The 23,587-nt window shown below is 41.6% G+C and overlaps 1 protein-coding gene across 1 annotated transcript in view; it reads right to left on the reverse strand.

Moving 5' to 3' along the window:
- Positions 1-23,587, reverse strand: part of LOC112080438 (MAM domain-containing glycosylphosphatidylinositol anchor protein 1-like) — a 333,781-nt gene that overhangs the window by 130,468 nt on the left and 179,726 nt on the right. Inside the window, exons 5-6 of the mRNA XM_070442591.1 lie at positions 15,192-15,388; positions 1,398-1,530 (exon numbers count right to left, since the gene is read on the reverse strand). Of these exons, the coding sequence (XP_070298692.1) occupies positions 1,398-1,530; positions 15,192-15,388 (330 nt within the window). The remainder of the gene's footprint in view (positions 1-1,397; positions 1,531-15,191; positions 15,389-23,587) is intronic.

Here is a 23,587-nt window from a genome sequence, read left to right on the forward strand (position 1 = left end):
CAGGAGGCTTTTGTCTTTTGGTGGGCCGTCATTGTAAATAAGAATGTGTTCTTAACTGACTTGCCTAGTTAAATAAGGGTTAATAAAAAATAAAAAAAACCTGAGCTCAATTTTGAGTCTCATAGCAAAGGGTCTGAATACTTACATTATTGTGTGTTGATTGATGAGGGGAAAAATGTATTTAATCCATTTTAGAATAAGGTGTATTGTAACAAAATGTGGAAAAAGTCAAGGGGTTGGAATACTTTCCATCTACAGATATTCAATAAACTATTTGYAGACTGTCAGCAGCATTTCCACAGCATGTCTTTAGCCTTTCAGGAGCACCACAACAGCATACAGACACTTTCTTGTTGAAAGTCAGCACAAATGCAGTTGACATGTTACTGATTGTCTGTAGATAGTATGTAGAGCATCTACAGATGGAACATCCAAATAAACTGTTACCAAAAATATATGTGCTGCATTAAAACAGCCAAATATGTCAACTCTTTGAAAGGGAGGCGGGGGGGGGGGTTGCTGGATGACATTTGAAATGAGGCGAGAATCTGAGAAAGGGAATAAAAAAGAAGATTGGGCTCAGATAGGATTCTGTCTTTCATTTGTTGAGCTGGTGGCCTTTGGAGGCAGGCTGCAGTGGAACTGACAGCGTTGTCGACAGCAACAGCGTTGCCGGTGGTAACATGGCATTGCCGTGGAGACGGGTCAGAGTGAAGGGAGATAACAGAGTCCTCTGACAGGTCAATTTGAAGTGAAGGCCTGAGATGTGCCACCCAGCGAGGGAATAACAAGACAGATAGACAGTGTAACACACAGAGGAGAGGAGCAAGGGAGTGAGAGATGTACGTCAATGGACGGAGAGAAAATAAAGATAGAGAGAGTGAGGGAATGCTAGAGACAGAAGGAAAGAGGAGATGGAGTGATTTAAGAGGAAGGGGGAGAGATGAAGTGCGAGGCTGAACGAGAGGGTGATGGAGGGAAATGGAGAGGGGGAGTGAGAGATGAGAAATGGAGAAAGAGGGAAGTGGGAATGAGGGAGGACGAGATGGAGTGTCTGTGTATGAAAGATGGAAGGGGGGAGGAGAGTGAGGTGGAGTGATGCATAGTGCGACAAGGGATGAGCAAGTGAGGGATGGATTCACAGAGAAAAGAGGAGATTCAAGTAGAGAGAGGTGTGGCGTGGGGTGGTCTAGTGGTTAAAGAAATAGTTTGGGATTTTGGCAATGAAGCCCTTTATCTACTTCCCAAGTCAGACGAACTCAGCTGCTTTTGTCTTCTACTCACTTCAGGCCTTCACTTCAGACCTTCTACACCGTCTTGTCTCTTCATTAAAAACACACACCAAAAAATGAAAGAGGGGTGTAGAAAAGTGGTAGCGAGGAAAATGTGTCACTTACTGGTGCCGATGGTGAGGAGAAAGGTGACAGAGCTATCAGGGATTTCACACACGTTGCGAACGGACACCTGGCACGTGTAGTTGGCAAAGTCCTTCAGCCTCAGGTTCTTCAGCTTCAGCACCTTGGTCTCCCCCTGTGTGACATAAAACATTGACTGGTTACACAGATATAACAGTAACAGACCCTGACTGACCGCATGTGAGTTTTCTTCACAAACACACACGCATATGTGCACAAACACAGTACAGTTACACAATATCTTACACACACACTATAAATACCCTTACACACATGTTGGTACATTCATTAATGCACTGTCATTTGAACACGGTGTATACACTCTCACACACACAAGCACGCACTCCTACACATGCAAATCTACAAAATAAATATAATCTCTCTCAGACACAGCACACACACTCTCAGAAAAAAAGGTTTMGATTTGTTCTTAAAGGGGTACAAACGCTTGTCACTGTAGTGGTACCCTGTAAGGTACTGTACGTCCTTTGTACCTTTCAGTTTTATTAGTAGTATGTACTGGATACATAGGGTAGACACCGTCCAACAAACTGCTTACTTGCAGGTTCATTCTCAACAATGTAACAACAATAAGAAATAAGAAAYGATAAGAATACGAACAAAAAGTAAATGGCTCAATTTATAGTCCAGTATTTACACGCGTTTTGGGAAAGCGGGGATTGGGGTGCAAGTGTTTAAATTGTGCAATATTTAGCAATACTAATAATAATTTGGTAGCAGCAGTTGTGATGTGTGTGTAGCATGCATCTATATGTGTATGTGTGTGTGTGGATGAGTGTATATCTGTGTGGGTCAGTGCGGAGAGTCAGTGCATGTGGTGAGTCCAATTCACGTGTTCATTAGTCTGATGGCTTGTAGACAGAAGGTATCAGACCTCATGCTGCGTTGTTATCAGACCTCATGTTCCGATACCGTCTGCCCGAGGGTAAGTAAGTGAACAGCTCGTGGTTGGTGTGTGTGGGGTCCTTGATGATGCTGCAGTCCTTCTTCAGGCACTGTTTCGAGTAGATCTTCTGGATGAGTGGGAGCACAGTCCCAGTGATGTTCTGGGCCTTCTTCACCACCCTCTGGAGATCCTTGCGGTTGTGGACGGAGAAATTCCAGGGCCAGGCCATAATGTAACCGGTCAGGACGCTCTCGATGGTGCAGAGGTAGTATTTAGAGAAAACATAATTAATTTTTTCTTTAGCCGCCTTAGGAAGTAGAGACGCTGTTGCGCCCTCTTGACAAGAGTGGTGTGTTGTTGATCCATTTCAAGTCCTCAGGGATGTGGATGTCGACTCTCTACTGCAGTACCATTGATGTGGATCGAGACATGTTTACTCCTCTGCTTCCTGGAGTCAACAATCAACTCCTTTGTTTTGCTGACATTAAGGGAGATGCCAGTTCACTTAYCTCTTCCCTATAGGCTGACTCGTCATTATTGGTTATTAGGTCTATAAACCTGGTGTCATCAGCAAACTTGATGATGGGGTTGGTGTCGTGTAAAGCCACGCAGTCGTTGTTTTTCTATTTAACTGAACTTTATTTTAATTATTGTCCCCCTCATCAATCTATACACAATAATGTAAGTATTTAGACCCTTTGCTATGACACTAGAAATTGAGCTCAGGTTTTATTTATTTTATTTTTATTAACCTTTATTTAACTAGACAAGTCAGTTAAGAACAAATTCTTGTTTACAGTGACGGCCTACCAAAAGGTATCCTGCGGGGATGGGGGCTAGGATTAAAATACATATATACACTGCTCAAAAAAATAAAGGGAACACTTAAACAACAATGTAACTCCAAGTCAATCACACTTCTGTGAAATCAAAATGTTCACTTAGGAAGCAACACTGATTGAACTAATAAAATATTCAAACTTTTCAACAACCGTATGTTGGGATAGCTGTTTGTGGCAAATTGAGATAGAAAAAAGGTGGAAATTATAGGCAATTAGCAAGACACCCCAATAAAGGAGTGGTTCTGCAGGTGGTGACCAAGACCACTTCTCAGTTCCTATGCTTCCTGGCTGGATTTGCTGGCGGTGGCTTTCACTCTAGTGGTAGCATGAGACGGAGTCTACAACCCACACAAGTGGCTCAGGTAGTGCAGCTCATCCAGGATGGCACATCAATGCGAGCTGTGGCAAGAAGGTTTGCTGTGTCTGTCAGCGTAGTGTCCAGAGCATGGAGGCACTACCAGGAGACAGGCCAGTACATCAGGAGACGTGGGGAGACCGTAGCAGGGCAACAACCAGCAGCAGGACCGCTACCCGCTCGCTTTGTGCAAGGAGGAGCAGGTGAAGCATACCAGCCCTGCAAATGACCTCCAGCAGGCCACAAATGTGCATGGTTTTGCTCAAACGGTCAGAAACAGACTCCTGAGGGTGGTATGAGGGCCGACGTCCACAGGTGGGGGTTGTGCTTACAGCCAACACCGTGCAGGAGCGTTGGCATTTGCCAGAGAACACCAAGATTGGCAAATTCGCCACTGGCGCCCTGTGCTCTTCACAGATGAAAGCAGGTTCAACTGAGCACATGAGCACATGTGACAGACGTGACAGAGTCTGGAGAGCGCGTGGAGAACGTTCTGCTGCCTGCAACATCCTCCAGCATGACCGGTTTGGCGGTGGGTTAGTCATGGTGTGGGGTGGCATTTCTTTGGGGGGCCGCACAGCCCTCCATGTGCTCACCAGAGGTAGCCTGACTGCCATTAGGTACCGAGATGAGATCCTCAGACCCCTTGTGAGACCATATGCTGGTGCGGTTGCCTGAATTCCTTCTAATGCAAGACAATGCTAGACCTCATGTGGCTGGAGTGTGTCAGCAGTTCCTGAAAGAGGACGGCATTGATGCTATGGACTGGCCCGCCCGTTCCCCAGACCTGAATCCAATTGAGCACATCTGGGACATCATGTCTCGCTCCATCCACCAACGCCACGTTGCAACAAGACTGTCCAGGAGTTGGCGGATGCTTTAGTCCAGGTCTGGGAGGAGATCCCTCAGGAGACCACGCGCACCTCATCAGGAGCATGCCCAGGCGTTGTAGGGAGGTCATACAGGCACGTGGAGGCCACACACACTACTGAGCCTTTTTGACTTGTTTTAAGGACATTACATCAAAGTTGGATCAGCCTGTAGTGGGTTTTCCCATTTAATTTTGAGTGTGACTCCAAATCCAGACCTCCATGGGTTGATAAATTTGATTTACATTGATCATTTTTGTGTGATTTTGTTTGTTCAGCACATTCAACTATGTAAAGAAAAAAGTATTTAATAAGAATATTTCATTCATTCAGATCTAAGATGTGTTATTTTAGTGTTCCCTTTATTTATTTGAGCAGTGTATATACACTACTGGTCAAAATGTTTAGAACACCTACTCATTCAAGGGTTTTTCTTTATTTTTACTATTTTCTATATATTAGAATAAGAGTGAAAACATCAAAACTATGAAATAACACGGAAACATGGAATCATGTAGTAACCAAAAAAGTGTTAAACAAATCACAATATATTTTATATTAGAGATTCTTCAAATAGCCACCTTTTGCCTTGATGACAGCTTTGCACACTCTTGGCATTCTCTCAACCAGCTTCACCTAGAATGATTTTCCAACACTCTTGAAGGAGTTCCCACATATGCTGCTTTTCCTTCACTCTAGTGCACATAAAATACCTATTGTGGTTAAATTTCCATTTGCCGAATAAAAAATACAAGTTAAATGTGTTTCCATTGCATTTTCAACTCTACCGATGGTTTTATCACAAAAGAATGTGTGCTGTATAGCGAGTGTGCCCACTCTGGTATTGGCACGTGTGCTCTTACCAACAGTGCTAGCTGTGCGCTGTTGACTAGAGCGCACATATAGCCTACATGATGAGATTATTATTATTATTATTATTATTATGGACAAAAGAGATAAATTATTTTTCATTTGTCCAACGGCAGCCAAGCATTGATTATAATGTCACCAGAATAACACCCTTAATATTTATTGAAAAGGAGCATCAATCTCATCACCTTGCACTTTCACCACCCTGTGAAGTTCATAATTGATTTCATCTGTAGCCTAATAAACTGCGTGCTTTCCTGACGAGTCGTAGTGGGAGGACCACACAACATGTCATCGCGTGACTCCAAGTTTACTTCGATATGATTGGCCGATGTAGGCTGTCATTGTAAATAAGAATTTGTTCTTAAAACTTYGTGTCAATAGGGGGCGCTGTTTTCACTTTGGAAAAAATCGTGCCCAAATGAAACGGCCTCGTACTCTTTTCTAGATCATACAATGTGCATATTATTATTACTATTGGATAGAAAACACTCTCAAGTTTCTAAAACTGTTTGAATTATATCTGTGAGTAAAACAGAACTCATTTTGCAGCAAACTTCCATACAGGAAGTGAAAAATCTGAAAACGAGGCTCTGTTTCAGGGCCTGCCTATTTAACTGGCTTTTATTTATCGATATGCATGCACTTCATACGCCTTCCACTAGATGTCAACAGGCAGTGGAAGGTGGAATGGGGTGTCTWACTTGATCTGAGGCCGAACAAGAGCTTTTGGAGTGACAGGTCCGGAATTTTCTTTGTCTTCCAAGGCGCGCGGCGGAGCTCGACATTGTCTTCTGAAAAGCGTTCGGTTTACACGGCGAATATCTCCGGCTCTGATTTTATTTGATACATATGATAATAACATCATAAAGTAGTTTTTTTCAACCGAGTTTTATCAGTTTATTCAACGTTTATTGGGACTTTTGGAGTTTTCCGTTCTTTGCGTCAAGAGARGATGGGAATGTTAGCAACCTTGGCTAGCATTGTGGCGCGAATTCGACAGAAGAAATGGACATTCTAAAACCAAACAACGATTTATTCTGGACCAAGGACTCCTTGTACAACATTCTGATGGAAGCTCAGCAAAAGTAAGAAAACATTTATGATGTTATTTCGTATTTCTGTGTAAAATGTTGAGTCCTATTCTCCGCCGTTTTGGTGAGCGCTGTCTCGCAATGTTATGTTTGGTAAAGTTATTTTTTTAAATCTAACACAGCGGTTGCATTAAGAACCAGTGTATCTTTCATTTGCCATACAACAAGTCTTTTTATGTTGTTTTATGATGAGTTCTTTGGTCAGATGAGGTGAGTGTCCAAAATATCTCCGGAGATTCTGGTGAATCGATGCTACGTATTCACAATGTATAATCAGGATTTGTAGCTCTAAATATGCACATTTTCGAACAAAACATAAATGTATTGTATAACATGTTATAGACTGTCATCTGATGAAGTTGTTTCTTGGTTAGTTGGATTAAATTTTATCTCTATTTTGTCGGTTTTGTGAAAGCTACCTATGCGGTGGAAACATGCGGTTGTGTGTTTGGCTATTGTGGTTAGCTAATAGAAATACATATTGTGTTTTCGCTGTAAAACATTTTAAAAATCGGAAATGATGGCTGGATTCACAAGATGTTTATCTTTCATTTGCTGTATTGGACTTGTGATTTCATGAAAATTATATTATATGATATCCCTGTCCCGTTAGACTAGGCTATGCTAGTCAGCTTTTTTGATGAGGAGGATCCCGAATCCGGGATGGGTATTAAGTAAAGGTTAATTAACTGACTTGCCTAGTTATAAAAYAAAAAATGCTGGTTATTATATCAATATTTTACATGACCATAAACTTGGCAATTGAAACAACAGTGTATTTAGAACAAAAGCTCTCACGGGATAACTTATATACCTTAGTATGACTTTATCCGGCAAACACTCTGCATCAAAACACAGAAGGACAAACAAGGTCTCCTCAGTCTCGCGCTTGCCACTGGGTCTGCGTCGCACCAAACAGTGTGCATCACAGACACCAGGGATTCAGAACTTCAATTGATCCACCTTAACACTCAACCCCCCCTTCTCTCTCCCTCTCTGAGCAGCAAACACAAAATTCAACACAAGTTCACCTCTGAATACTTTGACTTAATTGACAGACCCCAACTCCTTCACCCAGCCTGATAACAGAAACGAATTGGCCAAAAGCCATGGATACACTTTCTCCACGAATCGTACTCTGACTGKGCTAGAGTAATCTCTGGCATGTTCCTGATCATTAGGGCTAGCCTCAGAAGTCGCAAGTTCTTTCCTCTCACTTTTGTGAGGATACATTTCAAGTTCACTATCCATCGACTGCTCAGGTTCTTCAGGCTCGTAACATGCATTTTTCTCTCCTGTACTTTTGTTGAAACTGTTCAATTTCATATTCATCATCTCCAGCACCACCCCAACATCAACATATGTGAAAATGGTGCGTTTCTATGTTTTGTAGTTAAAAAAAATAGAGGAAGATACGTTTTTCCAATGAAATCATTGGTGTGCATGGTGTGATTTTAACCAATGATGAGTAGGCATAGCCTACTAATTGCTTACTAATTGGATGATGATGTCATTGGAAGCACATCTGCCACTATCTTTTTTACTACAAAACATAGAAATGTGCCATTTTCACATATGTTGATGTTGGGAGGGTGCTGGAGTTGATGAACATGAAATTGAAAAATCTTGACATTTCCCTTAAAGGGCACAATGTCAAAGTATGACGACCAAAGTATGAAAAATTACTGTTGCTTCTACAGTACATTGCTAAAGTTTGATCATAAAGTTACTTGTCCCCTCCCTCATGTCAAATGTTTTTATTCATTATTAAGGGGATAGGGTGACATCACACTAACTCTCTCATTTTAATACACCAATGGTAACATGATATTCTCTTACCTAATTTAAATAAGTACTGTAAGGGGCCAAAGTTGTAAGGGGTGGTGGGGTGTGTTAGGGATAGTGGAACATATACTGTATATAGGTGTTTTGTGAACAAGTATGCAATGCACTTTCCAAACTGTGAAAGGCAGCAATAAGCAAGAAAGTTTTCCAAAGGTACGCTTTGTACCTATACTATCTTGTTCCCTTAAGGTACATTATTGCCAATTTTAAGGTGCAACATCGGAGAAGGCATGTTTCGAAAGAGGCATGGTTTATATAGCTAGAGCTACTCTACTGGTGCCAAAATTTGACTGGAGGGTGTGAGCAAATATGATTAAAAGTTTACACTATTCATCTATGGCAAAGATACATATGTTTCCCTTTTCATCCGTATCTGGTGTTAGTTAGTTACTGGCTAGCTAGGTCTTCAGCCAGCATGGAACAGAAGAGGGAGAAGGGATGATTAACACATCCGGCAGTGCTTATGTGAACCACATCACAAAAGACACGCCAAACGGGAGATGTATAAAAAATAGACAGTATATATATTTAATGATTTTATTTGATTTAACCTTAATTTAACCAGGTAGGCTAGTTGAGAACAAGTTTTCATTTACAACTCTGACCTGACCAACATAAAGCAAAGCAGTTCGACACATACATCAACACAGRGTTGCAAATGGAATAAACAAACATACAGTCAATAATACAGTAGATAAAAAAAGAAGTACATACCCAGTGTGAGCAAATGAGGTAGGATAAGGGAGGTAAAGCAATAAAATAGGCCATAGTGGCGAGGTAATTACGATATAGCAATTAAACACTGGAGTGATAGAAGTGCAGAAGATGAATGTGCAAGTAGAGATACTGGGGTGCAAAGGAGCAAAATACAAAATWAAAAAAATACAGTATGGGGATGAGGTAGTTGGATGGGCTATTTACAGATGGGCTATGTACAGGTGCAATGATCTGTGAGCTGCTCTGACAGCTGGTGCTTGAAGTTAGTGAGGGAGATATGAGACTCCAGCTTCAGTGATTTTTGCAGTTCGTTCCAGTCATTGGCAGCAGAGAACTGGAAGGAAAGGCAGCCAAAGGAGGAATTGGCTTTTGGGGTGACCAGTGAAATAAACCTGCTGGAGCACGTGCTAAGGGTGGGTGCTGCTATGGTGACCAGTGAACTGAGATAAGGCGGGGTTTTACCTAGCAAAAACTTGTAGATGACCTGGAGCCAGTGGGTTTGGCGACGAATATGAAGCGAGGGCCAGCCAACGAGAGCATACAGGTCGCAGTGGTGGGTAGTATATGGGGCTTTGGTGACAAAACGGAGGGCACTGTGATAGACTGCATCCAATTTGTTGAGTAGTGTTGGAGGCTATTTTGTAAATGACATCGCCGAAGTCGAGGATCGATAGGATAGTCAGTTTTACGAGGGTATGTTTGGCAGCATTAGTGAAGGATGCTTTGTTGCGAAATAGGAAGCCGGTTCTAGATTTTGGCAAGGGGAGAAATGTCACCATGGACAACTTCTTCACTTCACTGTCATTGGAAAACAAGTTGCTTGCAAAGAAAACAAGTCTGGCCGACACCATGAACAAAATGAGGTGGGAGGTCCCTCCCTTTTCGCAAAATAAGGCACATGCACAGCTATTGTTCTCCACAACGGTCCTGAAGAATGACAAGACAACGGGACACAATAAAGAGAAAACCGAAAACTATTACAGACTACAACCAAGCAAAGGTATGTGGAAGTGTGACAAGCAAGTGAAAGTTACAAACACTGTCAAATATTTGGACAAGGGTTAACAGGTAAATTAAATCCAACTGATGCTATTGTGTGAAGATGCACACAGGTATGAACTGACAACAATGGACTCTTTTTGACTGCTGTCATATCAACACTTAAGCTTATCATAATGCTTTTGTGCCGAGTTTCACTATTTATCAAGGCCACGTGGCGCTTATAATGATGTTTAGGCTACTGATGTTTTCATAATTTGACCGYATGTCTTTTGACCGTGCTTGGTGGTTATTTTGGGGGGGATAGAAACGCTCACACTTTTTTCAAAAAGTACTTTTTCTCTCATGGCTAACTACCAGGAAGTTTGAAACGACAAGTTCAGTGGGCGGGGGGGAGCTCATATTCATTTGCTTGCCTTGACTGACAGCTCTTTGAAAAACCTACAGTTGAAGTCAGAAGTTTACATACACTTAGGTTGGAGTCATTAACTTGTTTCTCAACCACTCCACTAATTTCTTGTTAACAAACTATAGTTTTGGCAAAACGGTTAGGACATCTACTTTGTGYATGACACAAGTAATTTTTCCAACAATTGTTTACAGACAGATTATTTCACTTATAATTCACTGTATCACAATTCCAGTGGGTCAGAAGTTTACATACACTAAGTTGGCTGTGCCTTTAACTTCTTATGGCTGGGGGCAGTATTGAGTAGCTTGGATGAATAAGGTGCCCAGAGTAAACTGCCTGCTACTCAGGCCCAGTTGCTAATATATGCATATTATTAGATGTCTGTGAGTATAACAGAACTCATATGACAGGCAAAAACCTGARAGAAAATCCACCAGGAAGTGGGAAATCTGAGGTTGGTCGATTTTTAACTCAGCTCCTATTGAAGATACAGTGGGATATTGGTAATGTTGCACGTCCTAAGGCTTCCACTAGATGTCAACAGTCTTTAGAACCTTGTCTGACATCATTCAAACAGTTTTAGAAACTTCAGAGTGTTTTCTATCCAAATCTACTAATAAAATGCATATTCTAGCTTTTATGGCTGAGTAGCAGGSCRTTTACTCTGGGCACGCTTTTCATCCAGACGTGAAAATACTAACCCCTACCCCAATGAAGTTAACAACAAGTTTATCTTTAAAATGGTATGAAATACACTTATGTTTGAGGAATTTTAATTATGAGATTTCTGTTGTTTAAATTTGGCGCCCTGCACTTTCACTGGCTGTTGTCAAATCGATCCCGTTAACGGGATYTTAGCCGATCTCAGCCTTGAAAATTCCAGAAAATGAKGTTATGGCTTAAGAAGCTTCTGATAGGTTAATTGACATCAGGCCTACCTTCAAACTCAGTGCCTCTTTGCTTGACATCATGGGAAAATCTAAATAAATCAGCCAAGACCTCAGGAAAAATTTGTAATCCTCCACAAGTCTAGATTATCCTTGGAAGCAATTTCCAAACACCTGAAGGTACCACGGTCATCTGTACAAACAATAGTACGCAATTATAAACACCATGGGACCACGCAGCCTTCATACCGCTCAGGAAGGAGACGCGTTCTGTCTCCTAGAGATGAACGTACTTTTGTGCGAAAAGTGCAAATCAATCCCAGAACAACAGCAAAGGACCTTGTGAAGATATTGGAGGAAACAGGTACAGAAGTATTTATATCCACAGTAAAACGAGTCCTATATCGACATAACCTGAAAGGCCRCTCAGCRAGKAAGAAGCMWCWGCTCCAAAACCGCCATAAAAAAGCCAGACTATGGTTTGCAACTGCACATGGGGACAAAGATCGTACTTTTTGGAGATATGTCCTCTGGTTTGATGAAASTGTTTGGCCATAATGACCATCGTTATGTTTGGAGGAAAAAGGGGGAGGCTTGCAAGCTAAAGAACACCATCCCAACCGTGAAGCACGGGGGTGGCAGCATCATGTTGTGGGGGTGCTTTGCTGTAGGAGGGACTGGTGCACTTCACAAAATAGATGGCATCATGAGAAGGAAAATTATGTGGATATATTGAAGCAACATCTCAAGACATCAGTCAGGAAGTTAAAGCTTGGTCGCAAATGGGTCTTCCAAATGGACAATGACCCSAAGCATACTTCCAAAGTTGTGGAAAAATGGCTGAAGGACAACAAAGTCAAGGTATTGGAGTGGCCATCACAAAGCCCTGACCTCAATCCTATAGAAAATTTGTGGGCAGAACTGAAAAAGCGTGTGTGAGCAAGGAGGCCTACAAACCAGACTCAGCTTTGTCAGGAGGAATGGGTCAAAATTAATCTAACTTATTGTGGGAAGCTTGTGGAAGGCTACCCAAAACGTTTGACCCAAGTTAATCAATTTAATGGCAATGCTACCAAATACTAATTGACTGTATGTAAACTTCTGACCCACTGGGAATGTGATGAAAGAAATAAAAGCTGAAATAAATCATTCTCTCTACTATTAATCAGACATTTCACATTCTTAAAATAAAGTGGTGATCCTAACTGGTCTAAGACAGGGAATTTTTACTTGGATTAAATGTCAGGAATTGTGAAAAACGGAGTTTAAATGTATTTGGCTAAGGTGTATGTAAACTTCCGAGTGTATGTATGTCAAGAAACTTGAGTATGTCAAGAAACTTGGATGCAGTGAACAGTAACATCATCTCAAGCAAATTTGGTGATACACAAAGTTGCGTCAATGATGATAATTCCATTTTATACATCTCCCATTTGGCATGTCTCTTGTAACACGGTACACAGTAACATTGATTGATGTGTTGATATGACAACAGAGTCAGATTTTGGCACCAGTAGAGTAGCTATCTAGCTATACAAACCACGCCCCTCTACAAACACACCTTCTTATATGTTGGTTACAAGACCAACATCTCTGCCACGGCAAGCAGTACCGGAGTGCCAAGTCTAGGACCAAAAGGCTCCTTAACAGCTTCTACCCCCAAACCATRAGACTGCTGAACAATTAACCAAATGGCCACCGGTTTATTTACATTGACACCCCCCCCATTTGATTTTTACAATGCTGCTACTCGCTGTTTTTTATCTATGCATAGTCACTTCGACCCTACCTACATGTACAAATTACCTTGACTAACCTGTACCCCCGCACATTGACTCGGTACTTGTATCCCCTGTATATAGCCTCGTTATTGTTATTTTATTGTGTTTTTTTTTATAATTTTTTTAAATAATTTTTTACTTTAGTTTATTTGGTAAATATTTTTTAACTCTTTCTTGAACTGCGCTGTTTGTTAAGGGCTTGTAAGTAAGCATTTCACGGTAAGGTGTACACATGTTGTATTCGGCGCAAGTGACAAAATTTGATTTGAAGACRGTACCTATTTAAATTCGGTAAGAGAATATCATGTTACCATTGGTGTATTAAAATAAGAGCGTTAGGGTGATGTCACCCTATCCCTCTAATAATGAATCCAAGTTTTTGACATGAGGGAGGGAACMAGTAACTTTATGAACAAACTTTATCAATGTGGAAGCAACAGTCATTCTTCATACTTTGGTCATCATACTTTGATCTGGTTTCATGCAAATATCATCACATTTCATGAAAACCATGAACTGAACATTGACTGTTCAGGACTTATAAGTTTCTACACTACAAATGAAAATTGTTCACATTACATGTTTTAATATAACATTAATATGTATGTATTGTAACAAAGTGGCAACTATCCCAGCAATGGGGTATGCGTAGGCGCTTGAGGAACTCAGATGCTTGTGTACACTCTAAAAATCTTGGTTGACCCAACTGCTGGGTTTCAGGCGTTGGATCACTTAAAGACAATTTATGGTTGATCCGAAAATGTGGTCAGAGGCTCCGTATGGAGGGTGTGACACAATTGCGGAGCCTCCAAAGGCCAATTTGAGCTCCGTACCGCATCGCCGTGCRCCTCCCAAGTTTTGTAACAATGCGTATGGCTCAGCATAGCTCTATATAGCGCCACATTGACATGATTGTGTTTATACAAGACCTCCCGCCCCCACCTACCGTCAACCAAACTCACTTCCTTGACAACTTCCTTCACAACAGCTCTGCTCAAGAGCTCTGGGCTGCCTCGCGAAACAAAAGAAGTATGACTCTGACTTCTGCAGAGTCCTTATCACTGTATATGCTGCATGGCCAATGCAGACGTCGGATTGAACATGCAGCACCTTTTAGTTGGGTTGATTTCTTAAAAAAATGCTGGGTAATTGATGCTGGGTGCTGTGTTATTGATGCTGGGTTATTGAGATATGACCCAGTGGGTCAGCTCAAAAGAATGGAGGCATGGCTTAGTAGGGGAATGGCTTTCAGATAGTTATTTTTGTCCACGTGTGAGAGTAAATGTCATTCCAGTTCATCTGTYCCGTTGTATTGTTATCACACGGTAAGGTTAAACAACTACACTTTTGAAGCTTTAATTAGGCTTACAGAATYGTATGAGTTCCCCAAGGGCCTATGCATATCCATATGGATTAAGATTTGGGATAGATTTAAAACAAAAATATCAAAAACAACTTCCTCTCGCTGGATTTGAACTTGTGACCTTTGAAATCAGAGGCAGATGCTTACACCCATCCCCCATTCCCATCCACAACACCATAGTGCAGGTTTTCCCAAATTTGGTCCTTGGGACCACAAGGGGTGCACGTTTTGGTTTTGCCCCAGCAATACACAGCTGATTCAAATAATCARCTAATCATCAAGCTTCGATAATTTGAATCAGCTGTGTAATGTTAGGGCAAAAAAAATAAACGTGCATGCCTTGGGGTCCCGAGGGCCGAGTTTGGGAAAAGCTGCCCTAGCAAAACTGAAACCTACTTGAAGGTAATAACTGTTACCCCTGGTGGCCAGTTTCCACGTCATCTCCCGACATTGTATCACGGGTGACCTGGATAAAATTCACCCATGTTTGGGTGATCCAAACAACCCAACATGCTGTGTTATTAACGCAACCCAACTGTCTGGATCAAAATAACCCAGCGTGTGTTCAGTCCAGCATTTAAATTGGGTTGTTTTTAACCCAGCATTTTTTAGAGTGTAGATGTCCACTCAGTTATCCTTTCTTTGTTGCGGTTAATTTGTGTATGTAGTGAGCCTGCGCATATACGTGTGTATGTARAGCCTGCGCATATACTATTCTGTGGGTTGTGGGTCTGTTATCCTTGCTCTATGGGTCTGTTATCCTTGATCTGTTACATGGGGTACAATGCTAGTAGCTTAAGAGTGTAAATGTGTGTTTGTGGTCCTCGTACAGTACCTGTGTGTATAGCGGTTCGTAGATGTCCACTCCTTGATCCTTGCGCTGCTCTATRGGAATGGTGCCTCGTTTCCAGATGAAGCGGGCCGGGGGGTTGGAGTTGACGGTACAGCGGAGGAACACGGTCTTCTCCTGGTAGTAGCTCCCGCGCACATCGCTGATGGTCTGGTGCACAGTCAGAACTGGTTTGTCAAGGTCTGGGCACACACACACACAGACACACACACAGACRCACTTCATCAATATCAAGAATACGTTCATCCAAAACTATACTAAATTCCATCAATCATATTTTATAGACTATGTGGGGACCTTCCTCACAATGGTTAGACATCTGTAGTGCACACAGCATTCACCTACTGTACYGTACACCACACTGAGACACTCCACAAATGAATCAGGAAAATATCTACACTGAAGGTTTGCCTGCCCAAATCCATTTTAATCCCACATAAATGTCAAGATCTCCAAAGGGGATGAATACTTATGATAGGCACTGTAGATTCAGCAGGGAACTGTGTGTGTGTGTGTCTAAGTGACTCCGGCACTTGTGCCTTCCTTGCTGTGTTATTTAGGAGCAGCCCTCTCTTCTATTGTGGCTAAGAGATAAAGATAGAAGCACATTTAAACACTAAATACAACTTGATAAGGCTGAAGGTTGATTGGGACCAGTTGATTAGCCAACTACTCATTGTTATTATGAAAATAGAACAATTATAGGAAAAGAGCCATGCTAAATTGTCTCTTTTAGACGACTATCCCAGAAAAGAAAATATTGTTAGAAGTGCAAAGCTGTCAAGGCAAAGGRTGKCCACWTTGAAGAATCTMAAATCTAWTTTCATTTGTYTCMCACTTTTTTGGTTACTAAATGATTCCATATGTGTTATTTMAAAGTTTTGATGTCTTCACTTTTATTCTTCAATGTAGAAAATTGTAAAAATGAAGCAAAACCCTTGAATTAGTAGATGTGTCCAAACTTTTGACTGTTACTGTAAATATATATATACAGATATTATATATATACATACGCAGTGCTTACATTCCTGCCGACTTGCTGCCAGCCTATTCGGCACATTGACGACATGCTCAGTCACACAAACACAATTTAACTTCCACCTACTGAATGGCAACTCATTCCATCTCTGCGACTTCTTACCTAATTTCCCTGTCACTCTCTCGCTCCCTTCTCTTCTCTTTATTTTGGCAGATGACACTGGCAGGAAACTAAATCAGAGACTAATCATGCTAATCCGGAACATCTGTGACAATGTACAGTTGAAGTCGGAAGTTTACATACACTTAGGTTGAAGTTATTAAAACTCGTTTTTCAACCACTCACAAAATTCTTGTTAACAAACTAGAGTTTTGGCAAGTCGGTTAGGACATCTACTTTGTGCATACAAAAGTAATTTTTCCAACAATTGTTACAGACAGATTATTTCACTTATAATTCACTGTATCACAATTCCAGTGGGTCAGACGTTTACCATATACTAAGTTGACTGCCTTAAACAACTTGGAGAATTCCAGAAAATGATGTCATAGCTTCAGAAGCTTCTGGTAGGCAAGACATCAGAAAAAAGATTGTAGACTTCCACAAGGCTGGTTCATCCTTGGGAGCAATTTCCAAATGCCTAAAGGTTCCACACTCATCTGTACAAACAATTGTACGCAATTATAAACACCATGGACACGCAGCCTTCATACTGCTCAGGAAGGAGACGCATTCTGTCTCCTAGAGATGAATGCACTTTGGTGCAAAGAGTGCACATCAATCCCAGAACAACAGCAAAGGACCTTGTGAAGAGTGCTGGAGCAAACAGCTACAAAAGTATCTATATCCACAGTGAAACGATCCTATAGTGACATAACCTGAAAGGCCGCCAGCAAGAACCTCCATGCTCCAAAACCTCCATAAGAAAGCCAGACTACGGTTTGCAACTGCACACGGGACAAATATCGTACTTTTTGGAGAAATGTCCTCTGTCTGATGAAACTGTTTGACCATAAAGACCATCGTTGTTTGGAGGAAAAGGGGATGCTTGCAAGCCGAAGAACACCATCCCATCATGTTGGGGGTGCTTTGCTGCAGAAGGGTCTGTGCACTTCACAAAATAGATGCATCATGAGGCAGAAAATTAGTGTATAATTGAAGCAACATCTCAAGACATCAGTCAGGAAGTTAAAGCCGTCGCAAATTGGTCTTCCAAATGGACAATGACCCCAAGCATACTTCCAAAGTTGTGCACAAATAGCTTAAGACAACAAAGTCAAGGTATTGGATGGCCATCACAAAGCCTGACCTCAATCCTATAGAACATTTGTGGCAGAACTGAAAAAGCTTGTGCGATTCAGTTACACCACTCTGTCAGGAGAATGGGCCAAAATTCATCAAACTTATTGTGGAAGCTTGTGAAAAGCTACCCGAAACATTGACCAAGTTAAACCATTTGAAGCAATGCAACCAAACACTAATTGAGTGTATGTAAACTTCTGACCCACTGGGAATTGATGAAAGAAATAAAAGCTGAAATAAATAATTCTCTCTTCTATTATTCTGACATTTCACATTCTTAAAATTAAAGTGGTGATCCTAGCTGACCTAAGACAGCAATTCTTACTAGGATTAAATGTCAGGAATTGTGAAAAAATTGGCTAAGGTGTATGTAAACTTTCGACTTCAACTGTGTGTCTGTTGTGTGTGTCAGAATGAGGTGCGGATCTAAATGAGAGTGATGTGTGTTCTTGTAAGTGTATTTATCCATGTGAGTATACGTGTGTGTGTGTGTGTGTGTGTGTGTGTGTGTGTGTGTGTGTGTGTGTGTGTGTGTGTGTGTTGTGTGTGTGTGTGTGTGTGTGTGTGTGTGTGTGTGTGTGTGTTGTGTGTGTGTGTGTGTGTGTGTGTGGTGTGAATGCAGTGTGGATCGAGTGAGAGTGATGTGTGTCGTGAGCAAGAATGTTATTGTTGGGTGCATTCTCATGCATTTGCGCATGAGTCCTTACAAGCGACTACAGTATGTCCGTATCTGCGCGGGAATAAGCGAGTTCATGTACAGAGGTATGACTTTAATGGCGTTTCCAGAATCCTGCTTCCTGCCTGCCCTCTGAGTCCGGATATCTGTGATGTCCTTGTGTTGTGTGGGTGTCCTGTGTTGTGGAGTGTCGCTGGATGGATCTGAGAGAAGGGGAGACTTGGGACATAAACAAAGCCAGGATCATCAGCTTTTCCGAGCCTCTGAAAATGTGACGCTTAACCCAAATGTCCACTTCTCTGCCCCTACCCTGTGATCAGGGGAAAGAAAGGATGGAAAGGGGAACGATGAGTCTGAATCTAAGCCTGACTGTTGATGACCTCATTCTCTCTACCTTTTAACTTTCTCACAATTTTCTCTCTCTCCCCTCTACACAAACCCTTATGGATACAGTACACAAGGCTCCTATACCGTTTTCAACCACAAAACCCAGGTTTTTTCTGTGACTATACAGTAAGAGCAAACCAGGGCTGTTGAGTCTGAAGACAGCTGCACAGTAATGTCTCTTATCGATGGCGGTTATGATATCGTTTAGGACCTTGAGCGTGGCTGAGGTCACCCATGACCAGCTTTGAAACCAGATTGCATAGCGGAGAAGGTACGGTGGATTCTAAATGGTCGGAACTGTTTGTTAACTTGGCTTCAAAGACCTTACAAAGCAGGTAGAATGAATCTAGTGTTAGCAGTTTGGTCTAGAGTGTCTCACCCTTGAAGAGGGGGATGACCCGCAGCTTTCCAATCTAGGGAATCTCAGACGATATGAAAGAGAGGTTAACAGGCTTGAATAGGGTTGCAACAATTTCGCAGATCATTTTAGAAAGAGAGGGTCCAGATTATCTAGCCCGGCTGATTTGTAGGGTCCAGATTTTGCCGCTCTTTTAGAACATCAGCTATCTGGATTGGGTGAAGAGAAATGGAAGAGGAGTGGGCGAGTTGCTGTGGGTTGCAGGGCTGTTGACCGTGTTGGGTAGCCAGTTGGAAAGCATGGCCATGTAGAAAAATGCTTATTGAAATTCTAAATTATTATGGATTCATCGGTGGTGACATGTTTCCTAGCCTCAGTGCAGTGGGCAGCTGGGAGGATGCTCTTATTCTCCATGGACTTTACAGTGTCCAGAACTTTTTTTGAGTTTGTGCTACAGGATGCAAATTGCTGCTTGAAAAAACTAGCCTTAGCTTTCCTAACTTCCCTGAAAAGTTGCATATCACGGGGCTATTCGATGCTAATGCAGAGACGCCCCAGGATGTTTTTGTGCTGTCAAGGCAGACAGGTCTGGAGAGAACCAAGGGTTATATCTGTTCCTGGTTCAATTTTTTGAATGGGGATGCTTATTTAAGATGATGAGAAGAGCACTTTTAAAGAAAACCAGGCATCCTCTACTGACAGAGAGTCAATTCCTTCCTGGATACCCGGCCAGGTCGATTAGAAAGCCTGCTCGCTGAAGTGTTTTAGGAAGCGTTTGACAGTGATGAGGGTGTCGTTTGACGCAGACCCATTACGGATGCAGGCAATGAGGCAGTGATCGCTGAGATCTTGGTTTAAACAGCAGAGGTATTTGTGAGGGCAAAGTTGGTTAGGAATAATCTACTGAGGGTGCCGTCGTTTTACGGATTTGGGGTTGTACCTGGTGGGTTCATTGATAATTTGTGTGAGATAGAGGGCATCAAGCTTAGATTGTAGGATGGCCGGGGTGTTAAGCATGTCCCAGTTTAGGTCACCTAGCAGCACGAACTCTGAAGATAGATGGAGTGCAATCAATTCACATATGGTGTCCAGGGCACAGCTGAGGGCAGAGGGTGGTCTATAGCAAGCGGCAACGTTGAGAGACTTGTTTCTGGGAAGGTGGATTTTTAAAAGTAGAAGSTCAAATTGTTTGGGCACAGACCTGGATAGTAAGATAGCCTGCAAAGTTCTATCTCTGCAGTAGATTGCCACTCCGCCCCCTTTGGTAGTTCTATCTTGTCRAAAAATGTTATAGTTAGGGATGGACATTTCTGGGTTTTTGGTGGTCTTCCTAAGTCAGGATTCAGACACGGCTAGGACATCCGGGTTGGCAGAATGTGTTAAAGCAGTGAATAAAACAAACTTAGGGAGGAGGCTTCTAATGTTAACATGCATGAAACCAAGGCTTTTACGGTTACAGAAGTCAACAAATGAGAGCACCTGGGGAGTAGGAGTGGAGCTARGCACTGCAGGGCCTGGATTAACCTCTACATCACCAGAGGAACAGAGGAGTAGGATAAGGGCACGGCTAAAGGCTATCAGAACTGGTCGTCTAGTATGTTCGGAACAGAGAGTAAAAGGAGCAGGTTTCTGGGYGCGATAGAATAGATTCAAGGCATAATGTACAGACAAAGGTATGGTAGGATGTGAGTACATTGGAGGTAAACCTAGGCATTGAGTAATGATGAGAGAGATATTGTCTCTAGAAACATTTAAACCAGGTGATGCCACCGCATATGTGGGAGGTGGAACTAAATGGGTGGTTAAGGCATATTGAGCAGGGCTAGTCTCTACAGTGAAATAAGACAATAATCACTAACCAGGACAGTAATGGACAAGGCATATTGATATTAGGGAGAGGCATGCGTAGCCGAGTGATCATAGGGGTCCAGTGAGTGGTTGGGCTGGCTGGAGACACAGCGATTCAGACAGCTAGCAGGCCGGGGCTAGCAAGCTAGCAGAAGGTAATAACCATCAGAAGATAATAACCATCATATCGAAGTAAACTTGCAATTACATTTTGTGTGGTCCTCCCACTACGGCTCGTCAGGAAAGCATGCAGATTATGCTACAGACAAGCATTTCTATCCCCCCAAAAATATCATGGTTGATATTTTAGCTACTCAAAAGGCTATTTTAAATGGGAATCAAAATGAAYGTTAGCGTTAATTTGCAACTAAGCATTCTTTGTGGTGAGCACACTTGGGACTCAACCTCACCTGGCCTCAACCTTTTTGTTGACAGCTAACTGACCTTCGCACAAATACAACATATTTTACACTGTCCCACAAATATGCCCCCACCTACATATGCCCCCACCTCAAAGTGCAGTAATGATTGTACCTTCACTGTAAAGAGGTTTCCGTGAATTCGACAGTAGATTACAGGCAGTTCTGTGACAAGTACAATTCTGTATTTCATATTACAGTACACGTAYTGTAATATAAATACGGTATCAAAGCAAACACAAAGTACAAAACTGTAAAATTTACTATACTATAAAACACTTAGGAATGGATGAATTTCACAGTATTTTCGTGTAATCACAAGGGATTGGTGGAAGCAGGTTGGCTGCTAGGTAAAGTGTCTACAACATCACAGCATAGTAATGAACAGTTGTTGTTTTATATCAAGGCTGCCAATCTGCCCCCAATGCATTTTAAACTGTGGCACTATAATCACATAAAAGTTAAACTAGTACAACATTGTCACTCTCGGGTGCAACAAATATAGCCTCTTACAWGGCAAACCTCAAAATATGTTCATGAGCCAGGAAAACAATACCATGCACCCATTTTTGGTCAAAAGGTTTTTGGSGCTCCAAAGATACGGTACTGTATTCTGTTCGGTTGAAATACAGTACCATGCGAAATACAGCAATTCTTTCCTTGCCCACAACATTTTACCACAATGTACTCTAMTGTACATTGTGCTGCAGTAAAACAAGTATTTTATTGTTGATAATACTCCAAATTACCGTTTAAATGACAGTTTTCCATTACATCACAGACATGCTAAAAATTGCATAAGACATGGATTCAGGTGTATTATTGTTTTAATACCWATAGTCCACCAGTATTAAAAGGCAAGATTATTTCCCAAACCATACATTTTTCAACAAAACATTCACTAAAACTGATTGTCAAGTGCAATTTTAAGCGTTCTCAGTTCGTTAGTTCTATTCACATTGACTGCCATGTAAAGCAAAATTACCCAAGCTCTGTTTAATAGTTCCAAAACTTGTCAGGTTGCTATGGAAAACAAAAAGGGTTGCCATGGAGGCTCTTCCCCCCCTTGTTAGCCAGTTAACTACACAGCTAACACAATCACTTTTCAGACTGAAGCTGGAAAGACACCAACTAGTTGCATTTAGTTTAGTTTTACCGTTTTTTCTATTGAAATGTATTTTATATATCAATAAAGATTATGCTGATWCATGCTGCCTGTCTGTCTCGTCCCGACTCCTGACATGTTTATTACTAAGGGACACAGCGGAGATCGAATTCAAAATTGCAACAACGTTGCAAATGTTGGAGAAAATGTCTAGATGCTTTTTACAGTGGAGATCAAGTTAATAAAATGATTGCTGGGCAGTGGATCTGTAAAAGTAGCAGTAGTAGTAGTAGTGCGTTGCTAGGTAATGATGTAAACAATGGCACTTTCTATGAATATACTGGCCATGTGTACGTTGTCTAATATATCAAGAGCAGGACAGGCTCTAACAATGAGAATTCCAAACCACCCGTTAAATGTATAAATGTAATATAAATGTAATATATTGGGTYGAAAAATGTACCATTATACTACATTTTGAGCACATGATGGCCAGTACCATGTGAGTTCCTCAGGGCTATTTTGCCTAAAAACCTTTATGCCAACCTATAGAAARAAGGAAAAAAACTCAGCATCCCTGTCCAGCCTGGCAAGAGTGGCCTGAAGGGTGTTTAGCATTCCCASTGGCTCTGCAAGCGCCAAGAGGGTATTCTCTGCTGCTGGCCTACTCTCCAGGCACCATGRCATGAGCCTGAAGCCAGACTCTGGCCAAACTCGTGTTTCTAAAAAATAAATTCAAAGGCACTGTATACTGAGCCGAATAAGGCATTTTTCGATTAATTTGTATTTAATTGTAAGTAAGTCACAGCCTATATGTTCAATTTATTGACTTTTTTTTAAAACAACAAAATGATGAGCGCTTAATGTCCCTGCCAGCATTGTGTCGCACACGCAAATGCTTCATAATTAATTTATTTGTAGGCTATAGCCTTGGAATAATTTAAATAATAGGCTAATAATATAGTCAAAATAATACATTTGTGTTCCTTCTTAGGCTACCTGTCTGGCTTCTGACCTATTTAGAGTGTTTATATGCCGTTTAAAACGACACGTAGCCTATTTCAAATTAAATTATTTTCATGTTATTAATTAAAATACTTTTCTTTGAAATCATATGGTTTGGTTTCAATACTTCGAAACCAAATGGTAGGTCCAGGTAGTCACAGAAATAGATGGGTGTTGGTTAAATGCATCCGTAATGGGTCTGCGGTCAAACGACCACCCCTCATCACTGTCAAACGCTCCCTAAAACACTTCAGCGAACAGGCCTTTCTAATCGACCTGGCCCGGGTATCCTGGAATGACAT

Source organism: Salvelinus sp. IW2-2015, unplaced genomic scaffold (genome assembly GCF_002910315.2).
Source record: "Salvelinus sp. IW2-2015 unplaced genomic scaffold, ASM291031v2 Un_scaffold16326, whole genome shotgun sequence".
NCBI classification, from domain to species: domain Eukaryota; kingdom Metazoa; phylum Chordata; class Actinopteri; order Salmoniformes; family Salmonidae; genus Salvelinus; species Salvelinus sp. IW2-2015.